This window comes from Mya arenaria, chromosome 15, assembly GCF_026914265.1.
Source record: "Mya arenaria isolate MELC-2E11 chromosome 15, ASM2691426v1".
NCBI classification, from domain to species: Eukaryota; Metazoa; Mollusca; class Bivalvia; order Myida; family Myidae; genus Mya; species Mya arenaria.
The window spans coordinates 21,579,424-21,594,052 of record NC_069136.1 but is presented as its reverse complement, the minus strand read 5'-3'; the positions used below and the strand labels follow the sequence as shown (position 1 = coordinate 21,594,052).

General features: G+C 35.7%; 1 protein-coding gene across 1 annotated transcript; it reads right to left on the bottom strand.

The window, feature by feature from the left end:
* Positions 1–6,250: 6,250 nt before the first annotated feature.
* Positions 6,251–7,392, bottom strand: LOC128219193 (growth hormone secretagogue receptor type 1-like). Its single transcript, XM_052927006.1, has 2 exons — positions 6,547–7,392; positions 6,251–6,337 (listed from the first exon to the last, which is right to left on the bottom strand). The coding sequence occupies exons 1-2, from the start codon at positions 7,390–7,392 to the stop codon at positions 6,251–6,253; spliced, it is 933 nt and encodes a 310-aa protein (XP_052782966.1).
* Between the last annotated feature and the right edge of the window lie 7,237 nt (positions 7,393–14,629).

Sequence of the window (14,629 nt, the reverse complement as noted above, 5' to 3'; positions counted from 1 at the left end):
ATTTTAAGTTGTTTGGGCAAGTTGTGTACGAATGTTATTAATGAAAGATTTAATTGCTATTAAGAAAGTCATAATTTACGTTGTGAAGAAGAAGCTGGGTTTCGTAAATAGTATAATACAATAGTTTATATTTTCTCATTAAACTTATGCACCAGTCAATTGTAACCACGGCTCCCCCAGGTCCGGGGAATAGCCGGGACTTTGACTTTCGGTCCAGCCAACCCGGGTAAAATCCCCGCTCTGCGCGGCTCTGCGGGGGCACCTGGAAAGTAAAACCACGGCCCTTTACCCCGGACCTAAGGTGGGGGGAGCGTGGTTACAATTGACTGGTGCATTACTAATGTACTTTTAACTAGATGTTGTGAAAAAACTTACTGTGCTATTATTGTTTATAAAAGGCCTTCGATTCTGTTAATCGAATATATTTTTGGCCAACACTTAACAAGTGTCTAAAAAAATTGTAGTTACTCTGGAGTACGTCATTGTGAGAATTTGTCTCCAATTCTGATCTCTATATTTTTTTAATGATTTATCCCAATTTATGTGTACACCGTTTGAAGGATTAGCCACTATGTCTAAGGCTACTTTTGAATGCCATAGTGATGCATGTTGATGTTTACCTAGCATTTTATATGACGTAATTCAATGTCCTTTCCCTAAGTTTCGGTGTTTTGGGGTGCTCAGTGCAGAAAAACATTAGGGTATTGGTTTTAAAACTATTGACCGACATGTAGTGAAAAAAACAACACTATTTGTCAAACAGTCTTTACGTTTTTATATTGTTGTATGCATATGACACATTATTATTTGCTGAAAAAATACTTACAAGGTGACTTAAATGTCATCTTAAATGCTATGTTTGATTCTTATACGTTATGTGACTTGCAAGTCAATGAGAGTAGGTCAAAGGTTGGTGTGTTCATTAAATTAAAAATCATGTAGATTTTTTTACAACACTGTTTAAAATAGATCTACTACAGTGTATTGAAGAACTATCTTTATATCTAGGAATACTTTAAAGTGACACTCTTATTCAAAATCAATACAGGCACATGTATAACAAACATAAATTTTGACTGATAAACCTTAAACTACTTACTAAATAATGCATATTATGGAAAATATTAACTACTGATAACAAGATTGTAACCGTGTATTTAATAGCAGAAAGCGCAAAAATATTAAATGGTTGGTGAATGCTAAAAGATTTACTGTGGGTTACTATAGTTTTATTAGGTAAAAATACCGTGTTTTTTGCTCATTTCTTTCAAATTCAACTCGGTGTCCTTCATGAGAACGCACCGCATGAGAACCATTGTTTGACATTTATTCATCCATTTTGGAATATTAAAACAAAAGTTTTAATTGTTGTAAATCTTGCATGGGAATACTCTTGAGTGTATCTTTAAAATATTAATGGAAAATTTTGTAAGCAAACAAGAAACAAGCTGGAAGAGCTATTTTTTCAGTTATTCAAAAGTCAGGTCAACACAATCTTCCCATTTAAGTTCAGTTACAGCTGTTTGATTCTATGATTGCTCCAATTTTATTACACTCATATGGGGTTTTGAAAATATCAAAATTATTGAACAGTTTCAACTGAAATATTGCAAATTAATACTCAATCTCAAAGCCTCCACTCCCAGCTGCATGGTGTATGGTGAATATAGTGTAGAACCCATAGCTTTACAAATTAAATCAAAAGTTTTATGTTACAGGAGCAAGATTGTGATCGAAAAAGATTGTAAAATATTTAAGTTGGTATATGATGTGGTTCTATAACTGAATTATAGTAATGTAAGTGTTTCTCCATGTATATCATTTGTTAGCAATACGTTAAACGAGCTTGGGTTGTCTGTGGTTATTCAGTCAATAGTCCTGATCACTTTACGTCCATTGTTTTTAGTAGACTGTCATTCGGAGCTCCCCGGCCATTTGTATCGAAAACAACCTCGGATGTATATGGACGGTTTACATACTCATAATTGGTATGTTTACGTCCGCTGCAAGTAGATCGCGTAGTAATTTATTTAGCAGTTACACTTAATGATTTAAAACTCTTTGGAACTCTTAATTATGTTTGCAATAATACTCTTCACTAGCAATCACTTTAAATTAGATCAATTAATACAAGCTATAACACTAAATTAAATTAAGGATATCATTAAAAAAAATACGAACTACGTCTTCTGATATACAGGCATACATCCGAGGTTGTTTTCGATAAAAATGGCCGAGGAGCTCCAAATGGTAGACTGTATGACCAATTGCAAAACTGGACTAGTACTGTTGATAGTACTGTTGTATATAGGATGTTGAAGAATAATCATTGTTTTGAAGATTTTTCTAACTTGTTACCTGGCAATAACCTTAGTAAAATTGCTTTGTAAATATAGCACCATAAACCATTTTATTACAAATTGAAAAAGGCAGGCATTTGGACATCAAGCGGAACCAAATTATGTCAGTTATGTACTAAGAATGTTATTGGTGATGGATTTCACAACCTACTTGTCAAAGTGTAACCATTTTTCAATCATTCGTAAAAAAACAAACTAGTTGTCCCTTATTCAAGGGGTCCAACGTGTTTTGTGTTTGCCGAATTTTAAGTGAGGGGAATTGTGTGAATTGTTTCAAATGGCGGCGTCGGAAAGAATTTCTGTGTTTCAGGAAGGTATTTTCACCTGGTAAGTGAGTTATATCACCATTATCGCAATATAAGTACGCCTACCCGGAGACCACACGTGTAAATACGCCTACCCGGAGACCACACGTGTAAGCGTCTCTCGGTTTTTTAACTTTTGTTTCTAGAGGCCTTAGCAAAAAGTTATTGAATGTTTAAGCTGAGCGATTGATTGTTTACAAAGTCAAAATAGAAAATTGCGTGACTTGGAACTGTGTTTTCAGTTCAAGTTTACCATTCTTGTACCTATTTTAGCTTTTTTGTTACAGAATTTTTGCATTATTTATCTTTTCGACGGCTAGTGCACCTACTTGGGCACTGTACGACCGATTTTTTATTTTATTATTATTATTTTTTATGATTATTACATTCGACAAACTCGTTTAAATTATATGAACTCGTGAATTGTAACAACAGATTTAAATTAATTAAGTAAGCATTGTTTTGATAAACTATCTTACTGAAATTCAGAAGACTCATTCTCCATAATACCACTCCGATGTGTCTTATTATATCATAATATCATTGAGGTTATTTGGAAAAGTTTGTTTGTGTTTGTTAACTGTTTTATTTGATGTTAATTAAATATATGTTTCATTGTTTCGTGATATCACATGGATATTACATGTGTATGCCATGATGAAAATAAAACTTGAAATTAATTTGAAGAATGAAAGTATGCTTGAAATTCATCAACCAATTTATACTTATATTTCAATACTTCAGTGAAACACTAGTTTTGAGGATATTTGACGGGTTTTGTACCCCTAGTTATTAATTCACGGATCAAACATTGAAAGAAACGTGTTTTCATTGATGTAAATACGGATTGGAATTGCAAAAAACAACAACACAGGTACACTGAAGCTCGAAAATTCCCTACAAAACTACACATGACAAAACACCTAGTGTTGTTCTTTATTTGCACAATAATTAGAAACAAACCGACAGACAAACAAATAAACTTGTTCTTTATTTGCACAATAATTAGAAACAAACCGACAGACAAACAAATAAACACGAACAGTTTACAATACTATTTTAGCTATCAATACATTTTATCAATAAATGTTCAGAAGTAACAATTTACATAAATATCAATTCATCTTTACCTATAAATGTTGGAAAGTAACTTTTTATACTACCAAAACATCTCTACCGATAATTATAGGGAAAATAACAATTACAAAATATCAAGACATTTTTACCGGTAATTGTTTTGAAAAAGACAGTTTACACACACGCACGCACGCACGCACGCCCGCCCGCACGCACGCACGCACGCACGCACACACACACACACACACACACACACACACACACACACAAACACGAACTGTTTACATTACTAATTTAACTATAAATACATTTCATCATAAATATCAGTATAAGCACCATTCAAATGTAACCACGGCCCCCAGGTCCGGGGGTATACCGGGGATAGCCGGGAAAATGGGCCGTGTTTTTACCTTCCAGGTGGCCCCGCAGTGCCGGGTGAATGCGATGGTTTTGTGTTCGCGCCAAATATAGCGGGGAATGGGCCTTACCTAGAGTCCCTTGGGTGCGGGACATTTGTCGGAAATTTTACCATCAGTTCGTCCCTGCAGGGCGGGTACTTTGCCCGGGCTTGGCTGGACCGAAAGTCAAAGTCCCCGCTATTCCCCGGACCTGGGGGGGGGGGGCGTGGTTACAAATGACTGGTGCATAAGTAAGTAAGATGTTTATAGTGACATGTGCATAAAACTATTCACAATACAAATATAAATGGTGATAACACTCGGACCACCGGGCCTATAACATGTATGAGTAACCTTAATGTTAACAATTTTCAAGCATCGGTACATATATTAGCATATATATGTAAGTCGCAGTGCTGTTTCTTTTTAGCAACATGGGTGTAGTGTAAATGATAAAAGTAATAATAATTCCCAGAATACCGAACAATTAACAGCGTGTTTATCTAACATCTTTCTGTTAAATGAGGATATTTGGTCGTTTATACAATGTTGATGTATAAAGGTCTTAACAGTATTAAGTATATATGTATCAATTAATGTTGGGAAAGTAACAGTTTACATAACTATCAATACATTTGTATCAATAAAGGTTGGGAGAGTTTCTCATACAGAGTGGAAAATGGCCGAGTGATCCGAATGCGCTGTCGGAAGAAATCTCTTTTGAAACACCTCGGCCATTTTCCATCGAAATCAACATCGGATTTATATGGACGATTTACAAAGATCGAAACTTTACATTTTACATTTTACATTTAACTACACTGAAAGAAGATCGCCTATTGATTTCAATATAGCAGTTAAACCTCTTTTAAAGCATTTATTCTTTGGATTCTCAATTATTTATGCAATAATACACTTTACTAGCAATCATTTTAGACTGAGCAATACAACACACACGTTAAATCAATACAAACACAGTGTTATTAAAATCTTTACGAGTTCTGAATGAATACATCATGGCAATGACGGGCCGTTATGACTAAAATGTTGGGTTTTTTACTTTAAATCTAAAAAAAGCACATACTGTTCATTAAGAAGCGGAGGAACGACACATTTCCATTTGCTTTAAAACATAAACAAAACAACATCAAGCGAATAATTGAAATAAATAATTAAAAATGCTTGTCATCCATTCATAAACATTATATACACTATATATGTGTACATCGTGCATCGATTTCTTGGGTATATTAAACTGAATAAATGCGTTTAAATCTAAATAATTCATACGCTCCTGTCTGTAAGTTGCCGTCATAATGGGGGAAATTATGGAATGGAAATTGGTCTAAAATCATAACTGAAATAGCAAATAATCGATCAACCAATATCGATCTATTTTTTATTATAAATGTTTAATCAAAATCTAAAGACCATAGAAAGTTTGAAACTTAAGTGGCAAGCTTTTAAAAAAAAATGTTAATATGAATGAAAGCACATGAGATGAACTATTGTTATTTTGAAGTATTTTTTAATGATAAACTTTAGGGGTTTAGCAGAATAAAACAAATCGACTATAGTTCTTCCGTCTTCTTCTTCTTTTCGAAATAACATCCGCATTGCGATTATCGATTACGAGATTATTCTAGCTTATAATTATTTGTGACCTCAATCATAAACGATCGCATTCGGAACTCCTCGGCCATTTTTGTCGAAAACAACCTCGGATTTATGCCGGTACATCAGTTAAAGTAGTTCGTATTTTTTGAATTATATCATTAATTAACTTTAGCGTGTATTTATTGATCTAAGTTAAAATTGATTGCCAGTGAAGTGTATTATTGCAAACATAATTAAGATCCCAAGGAGTTTTAAGTCATTAAGTTTAACTGCTAAGTTAAATCACCACGCGATCTACTTGCAGCGGACTTAAACATACCAATTTCTGAGTATGTAAACCGTCCATATACATCCGAGGTTGTTTTCGATACAAATGGCCGTGGAGTTCCGAATGAAACGATCGATTTTCGACAACGTTTAATCTCTAAAACATTTACTTAAGGCATATTTCAGACAAAATAATGTTCAATTAGAAACTGCGCAATCGCTCGGATCAAATGCGGAGGAAAACACTGTAGAAGAACCGTTGACTGAAGAGACGTTGTCCCTCGTCCCGGAGAGCGATCCAGTCAGAGAAACACTGTTTTTACAACGACACCTTACAATCTGAAGAAAACGTTGTCTGAATTGCGAAGACAACAAAATATATATGAGAAAGTTACATGAATGGTTTAACTGTTCGAAGGACAGTGCCACGCCCTCCAATATTATCATTTCTTTATTTTTGGAGCCGAAAACTGGCTTGCCTGTCCAGACGGTGCTAACTAGAACGATGGTTATAGGAGTTACCCATACAACGTAAGCCAACACCACAGTAATAAGCATGGCAGACGCCCTGGATATATCTGCACGGCTGTCACCCCGATTCGAGTTCAACCTTTGTCGTACCCCATGCAGTCGTAGAAGTTTCACAATTATCGGGGGCGTCACAAACAAGAGAATCGTCAATGGAATCAGAGAGTAAAACGATACAGCGATTACTGTCATAGTCTTATGGAACACCTTAGTCTCTGGTGTAAGGTAGTCGGGCACACATATTCCAAGATCATTGATGTCTGTTGTGACAGTCCACACGCTGTGTAGAATCAGGATGACGCCATACACAGACGCAACTGCAACAACGATGTTCCTCTTGGTCACTACAGTTTTAACCTTCAGAGGAAACAGAACAGCAACGAATCTCTCCACAGCAATCATCACCACAAACCATGAAGATGTCGTTTTCCCAAGCCTGTACACAGTGAAGAACACCTTACATGTCACTGCATGGACGGCTCTCACATCTCTCCCCATAACGTCTTGCATGAACCTCTGGTTGAAGGGATTTGTTGACAGAAGCAGGCAATCCGAGAGAGCCAAGGCAAGCAGTATTATCCGCACGGTCATGTGCCGGAACTGGCCATGTGACACCGTGGAAATCACAAAACAATTGCCGAGTATGCCCACTATGAACAGCGTCGGGCATAGCACTGTTTGAATCTTACTCATCGTTATAGAGAGACGTTCAATTTCATCGTCTGTCACAGTATCTGTTGAATTACGTTGGAACGTATTCAACGGATTTCTAGTTGTGTAGTTGTCAAATTCTGATGACGTGTTCAATTTTGGACCCACGGTTGTATTTGCAGTATCCATATTTTACACTAATCCGATTCTTGTTCTAAGTATATCTCTTGCCGTTATAAGAGTATGGCTTTGACGAGAGATACTAGTGCTCTGGTGCCAATAGTGTTCGTCGAATAAAAACACAGGCAACCGCGTCAGAAATCTAAGGCCATAATTAGTGCGGACGGTTTATGATTACCGTATGCTGGTTGGTGCAATTGTTATAATTATTCAAGACCAACATTAAATGTATCAGCTTCCCTTTTTTTTTAAAGCTGCGCTCTCACAGATTTACCGTTTCGACACCTTATTTTTTATCTTTTTGTCTTGTAAAGAGCCAATCTTATCGTATATATCTGAAAACCAGTGATATAAGATTGCTGACAAAATATCAGATCGCAATTTTTCATAATAACGTTCGAAAAAAGAGAAAATACATAAAACATCATTTTTTGAACATAAATATAAAAACCTGCGATCTGTTTTTTTGCCAGCAGTGTTTTATCACTGGTCATGCATTTTCGCAAAAATGGCTCGTTCAAAGACAAAAAGTAAATAAAACTTCCAATCGGTGAGAGTGCAGCATTAAAGGGGCTGTCTAACGTATGATAAAATAGCGGAAAAAAAGAAGAAGAAAATTGTCAAAAACTGACATAAACTAGTATCGATGTGTACAATGCATTAAAACTTACTATCTAAAGTACCACATAGTTTACCACTTATTTAAGTTTAGCAGTTATTTAGTATTTTTCCATTAAAAAAGATTACTGGGTATGTCTACCAGGTAGAATTCATTCCTTATGCGTGATTGGCTAGTCGGTGTTATCACGTGATATTACCAAGGTAGGTGTATAGCTTAATTATGTCACCCGATTAGAATAAGCCTTTGTAGCTTAGTGAGTAAGATGCTGGACTTTTTTTGCGACGCGTGTTCAAACCCGGTCTTCGACACATTTTTTTACATTTTGGTACTTTTTTACAGTTATGATATCAAAGCGTAACACATTGTATTAGATAATTGTCCTGAGATTCGTTACAGAAAAACACTTTTTTGGGTGCCAATCTGTGACACAGTCCCTTTAAGTCGCCGGGAAAAATCAATCACATTCTATTCACATAACTTTTTCCCGTTACTTCAGATAATCAAAGTCTTAGAAACCAATCATAAATTTAATGACACAGACAAAATCTGGATTAGGTTTGATTTGACAAATGTGACCAAGTGCACATGAACGAGTTTGAATGGTAATTGTAGCCCTACTTTTATGCTACTTCCTTGTCATTTTTTTATTATATCAGTATCATTATGAAATTTCTTGATATCCTTATACCCATCGATATTGTGAATTCAAAGGGCTATTAACTTGATTGTGAAATGCGATCAATAGTAGCTGCCATACATATCATTATTTATTTATCCTCTTCTTTTTTGCACAGATTGTGTGTTATTGCTGCTTTTGACGCCATTGTATTTGTACAAGTTTTACCAGATGGGTCTATGACTTTCTTGGAAACAAATGTTCTGTTCTGTTCTGCTCTGCTCTGCTCTGTTCTGTTCTGTTCTGTTCTGCTCTGCTCTACTCTGTTCTGCTCTGCTCTGCTCTGCTCTGCTCTGTTCTGTTCTGTTATGCTCTGTTCTGTTCTGTTCTTATTTACGGCTACAACTGACATGACGTCGAACCACCCTGATACAAATACTTATTACTGTTTAATCAATGGAGATATTAACTAGTCACGAAATAACCCGGGACAAACAAATCCACATGCACTTGGAACCAATATATTAACTATGATGGAGTGTTGTTTTCGACGGGGTAGCTTCACTAACAAGAACAAACAACATTTTAATTGAAGCAGCAAATATGAAAAAAAATAACAACAACAACAACAACAACAACAACACATCACTTAACTTATATTAAGAACTTAGAATAAGTTCTTAATGAAAATATCAATAGGAATATACAACTCGTTTTATTTTGTTGCAAAAACATCATACATGTAAACCAAATCGTAACAACTCGGCCATCTCCGGCAAGCTTCGGACAATTCTGTTTGATAATGGCCGAGGTGTTCCAATTGCACGTAACCAGTCATTCGGACCTCCTCGGCCATTTTTATCGAAAACAACCTCGGATGTATTTGGACGGTTTACATACTAAAAAGTGGTACGTTTAAGTCCGCTGCAAGTAGATCGCGTAGTAATTTGATGTAGCAGTTAAACTCTGTGACTTAATTTTTGGGATTCTTAATTATGTTTGGAATAATACACTTAGACTGCAATCAATTTAAACTTAGATCAATAAATACAACTCTAAAACACTACATTTAATTAATGATTTAATTAAAAACTTTACGAACTACTTCAACATATGTACCGGCAAACATCCGAGGTTGTTTTCGATAAAAACGGCCGAGGAGTTCCGAATGGTAACCAGTGTGTATTAAATTCGATCATGTGTATTAATTACATCGCATGATTTCGACGGTCACATTGGCAGGTAAAGATACTGCTCAAAATATTTCAGTAACCCAGTGCAATAATACAATGAAAAATGCAGGGAAAAGCCCATCAGTCGAAAATTCAAAATAAACTCTGTTAAGGAGCATAAGGCAAGGGTCCAAATGACAATGAACTATATATAGACACAAACATGTACAGGGGCACAAGGCAAGGGTCCAAATGACAATGAACTATATATAGACACAAACATGTACAGGGGCACAAGGCAAGGGTCCAAATGACAATGAACTATATATAGACACAAACATGTACAGGAGCACAAGGCAAGGGTCCAAATGACAATGAACTATATATAGACACAAACATGTACAGGAGCACAAGGCAAGGGTCCAAATGACAATGAACTATATATAGACACAAACATGTACAGGGGCACAAGGCAAGGGCCCAAATGACAATGAACTATATATAGACACAAACATGTACAGGAGCACAAGGCAAGGGTCCAAATGACAATGAACTATATATAGACACAAACATGTACAGGAGCACAAGGCAAGGGTCCAAATGACAATGAACTATATATAGACACAAACATGTACAGGAGCACAAGGCAAGGGTCCAAATGACAATGAACTATATATAGACACAAACATGTACAGGAGCACAAGGCAAGGGTCCAAATGACAATGAACTATATATAGACACAAACATGTACAGGAACACAAGGCAAGGGTCCAAATGACAATGAACTATATATAGACACAAACATATTAACATAATATTAAACCCATACGACAGAAACAAACTTACACCACATACACAAATACAAACTCCACAATCAAACCATGAATATTTTAACAATTTCTATACCAAAATGGTGCATTTTGAGCATATTTTATTGTTTGTTGTTAGTTTTTATCCCGATACTGACATAAAAAGTAATCGTTTAAACTTCGACCTTGACCTTTGATTATCGGTCAGCCAGATAAATTCCAACTTTGTATCATAGTTTAGCATCCTTCCCGTTTTGAGAAATAATATCATCTGTTTATTTTACGCCAAAAATAAATATCTTCAACTCTTCTACAACAACAGAGCTAAAAATATCGTTTTCGATACCTATTTGCTTCTCCCTTATCTTATTCGACTTTCTTTACAATGGAAAAAAAGATTTGTAGCTTCACTTAAAAATGACCTGTCCAGTGGAAATTTTAATCATTTTCAGTTTATAACATACTTGAAATAGAAACATTAAAGGCCCGTAACCTTGTGAAAAGTAAATATTCCTGGTAAATTTCAATAATCAGTACGAAATAGAAATATCTCGTTATTCAGAATAATATTGCGTAAAATCGAAATACTAAATCGTTTAAACCAAACAATATCTCGTGATAACGGAATAATTTTCCCGTTAAAATGGAATACCTATTGCCTTTATGGCGATGCATTAGTTATTAATTTTAAAACAGCACTGTGTTGTTTGTTTTGTTTATGCATAGAAAAAAAAATTAAGTGTTTCAACCGTTAAAAAGTGTGTGCCTTGTATGTCGGGTGTACCGAATGTAGTTCCTTTTTAAATATCTATATTTTTTGTTACATATCATTCGGAACTCGTCGGCCATTTTCCATCGAAATTACTACGCGATCTATCATTGCAGCGTACTTAAATGTAAAATATTCTGACATTGTAAACCGTCAATATACGTTCGATGTGAGGTGTTCCGAATGGTTGTAATTGTGCTTATTTTAATAATGCTCAAGTGTTGAAAGAGTTTTCTATGTTTGTTAACATCGATTGCAGCGGCTGGGCATAATTTGCAAATAGAACTTGATTGTCAGCGTGACGCAGAAGTATAGGGCATAGTTCGTTATAAATGCAAATACGTCGATATAAAGAATATAATGCTCCATTAAATCATTAATGAAAATTATAACTATTATGGAGAAACTTGGGCTCCCCATGCTTGAAGCTGCTCTCTCACAGATTGACAGTTTTAGCATTAGTTTTATTTTTATCTCAGAAAACTGATTTTTGCATCAGTGCCTTAAATCAAGTCATATAAAATAACTAACACTAGAACAAACATCATCACATGTATCCCAATTGTCTAAGAAATTGCCAAAATATCCAGTTCTAAAAAAAGAAACGCTTTTAGCAATAAAACAGATAACTTTGAAAATACAAGAAAACCTGCGATCTGATCATTTTGTAAGCAGTCTCATATCACTGTTTTCCAAACATTTGCACAAGGATTGATTATTCCAAGACAAAAAAAGAAACCGTCCATTTATAAGAGTGCAGCTTTGACCCCTATATTTTAGTCAAAGAAATGTGAAAATTCACCCTGTTTAAACTCTAATTTTGAGTCATAGACAGTTGAAAAATCACCCTGTTAAACCCTGTATTTGAGTCAAAGACAATTGAACAATCACCCTGTTTAACCTCTAAATTTGAGTGATAGACATTTGAAAAATCACCCTGTTTACCCCCTATATTTGAGTCAAAGAAATCTGAAATTCACCCTGTTTAACCCCTATATTTAAGTCAAAGACAGTTGAAAATTCACCCTGTTTAACCCCTATATTTGAGTAAAAAAAGTTGAAAAATCACCCTGTTTAACATGATCAAATAAAGTTGAAAATCACCCTGTTTAACACCTATATTTGAGCCAAGAAAGTTGAAAATTCGACCTGTTAAACCCTTTATTTGAGTCAAAGACAGTTGAAAATTCACCGTGTTTAACTCCTATATTTTAGCCAAGAAAGTTGAAAAATTGACCTGTTTAACCTCGATATTTGAGTAAAGAAAGTTGAAAAATCGACCTGTTTAACCCGTATATTTGAGCCAAGAAAGTTGAAAAATCGACCTGTTTAACCCATATATTTGAATCAAGAAAGTTGAGAAATCGACCTGTGTATCACTATGTCGTGTAGACCTTCAGCTTATCTTCAACTGAAAATCGATTTCCGATCAATATATGAAGAATCCTATGGCCAAAAGACCTCGAACTTCGTAGGCAGTTTGGTCATAACCAGCAAATTTACCCATATTGCTTTAGAGGTCAGTGGGTCGAATGTCAAGGTTGTTTTCCATAAGCCGAAAATACGCAGATTTCAATCAATTACTGAAAACGCTTTGGCCTAGAGACCTCGAACTTGGTAGATTTCACTTACACATTAACAGCACGCTAACTGTTGTTACGTCAGTTGGTCAAGGGTCAAGGTTGTGGTGACGTTGAACTGAAAGTCCAAATTTGTTCAATAACTGAAAAATACTTGCATCCAAGTTCCTCAAACTTGGTAAGCTGGTGAACTGCAACTGCCTCCTTTTAGTCATCTTTCAAAACCATTCGCGGCGTCTATGATGCTTTGCATTAAATTAGTCTTGTTATAACCCTTGTTTCACTGACTGTACAATGGCGGTTAACCATTCATTTAACGGTTAAGCAATTTTGGTGATGGCGTGGTCAGTTTATATTTTGGTATGTGGTGTAAATATTTGTTTGGTGTTTGTATTTGTGTATGTGGTGTTACCATGTTTGTGTCTCTAGATAATTTTCGTTTGGGCCATTACCTCGTGACCCTAAACTATATTTTATTTTTCGACTACTGGGCTTGTCCGTGCAGTTTTCATTGTAATATTCATATCAATGGAATCAAATCAGCGTTAACCGGATAATTTGATTGCAAAGATAAGGTGCTTGCGTAATTCCAAATTAAATAATGTATAACCAGAACAAAATAAAACAAAACGGAATTGTTGTAATTGTAATATGCAAATGTTACATTAATATATAATATATAAGTAGTACAAATATGTTTACAATACATTGCACTTAACAAAGCCTTCAATAACATAACATAAACTTCATGACAAAAACCGCTCCCCAAACCAATTCCCCACCCCCTTCAAAACAAAAAATGAAAGGGGTCCGACATCTTAACACACGTTATGGTCAAATCGTAGCTACTCGGCCATTTCCCACCGAAAACAACCTCGGATGTGCGTCCATCCCTCAGAACCGAAATTAATTTGATTTTAAGTGTTGGTGGTGGTGGTGGGGGTGAATGTACTCCCCGAAGAATTTTTTTTTCCGAAATGGTGCATTTTGGGCGTGTTTTATTACCTTTTCTCCTAAATTGAAATAAAAAATAAACTTGAACGGTTTTTTTTTTTTGGGGGGGGGGGGGGGGGGCGTGCGATGTGGCGCTAGTGGCGATGTTCTTGAAGCGTAGTTAAATGTAAATGTATTGTAAACAATCCACATGCATCCGAAGTAATTTCCGATGGAAATTGGCCTATGTGTTCCGAATGGTAACGGTCCTGCGACTCGTATATAACAACTAATTTATTCGTGGCGGATCCGCGGTCTAGTGGTAACGCACCATACTGTTGTCTGTCCTGCGGTCGCATGTTCGAGTCCCCGCTGCACCACTAAAAAATCCAAATAGTCTTCCGGGAGGGACGTTAAATGGGGGTCAAGTGTGACAGTGCTATACACTGGTGCACGTTAAAGAACCATTGTAGCTCTAAACTGGGTGATCAAAAAAACTTAAATGACTTACAATCTTATCAGAGCACTTGCCGAATGGGCAAGGCCCGAGTGCGAGTATAAATATGATTTAACACCACCACAACTAATTACTCATCAATACCGATTTATTTCATAGATAGCATTATTAACTTATAACTACAGTTAAACATATTAATTTCCAACCGATTATACGTAATGGACAATACCATAAAATCACAGGATTAAACATTACCACAGTAATTGCCACTAAGGTTATCTCACACAT

Coding starts and splice junctions, on each gene's coding strand:
- LOC128219193 (XM_052927006.1), bottom strand. CDS start 7,392: ATGGATACTGCAAATACAACCGTGGGTCCAAAATTGAACACGTCATCA. Junction 6,338..6,546: donor TGTTGGCTTACGTTGTATGG/GTAACTCCTATA, acceptor TTGTAAAAACAG/TGTTTCTCTGACTGGATCGC.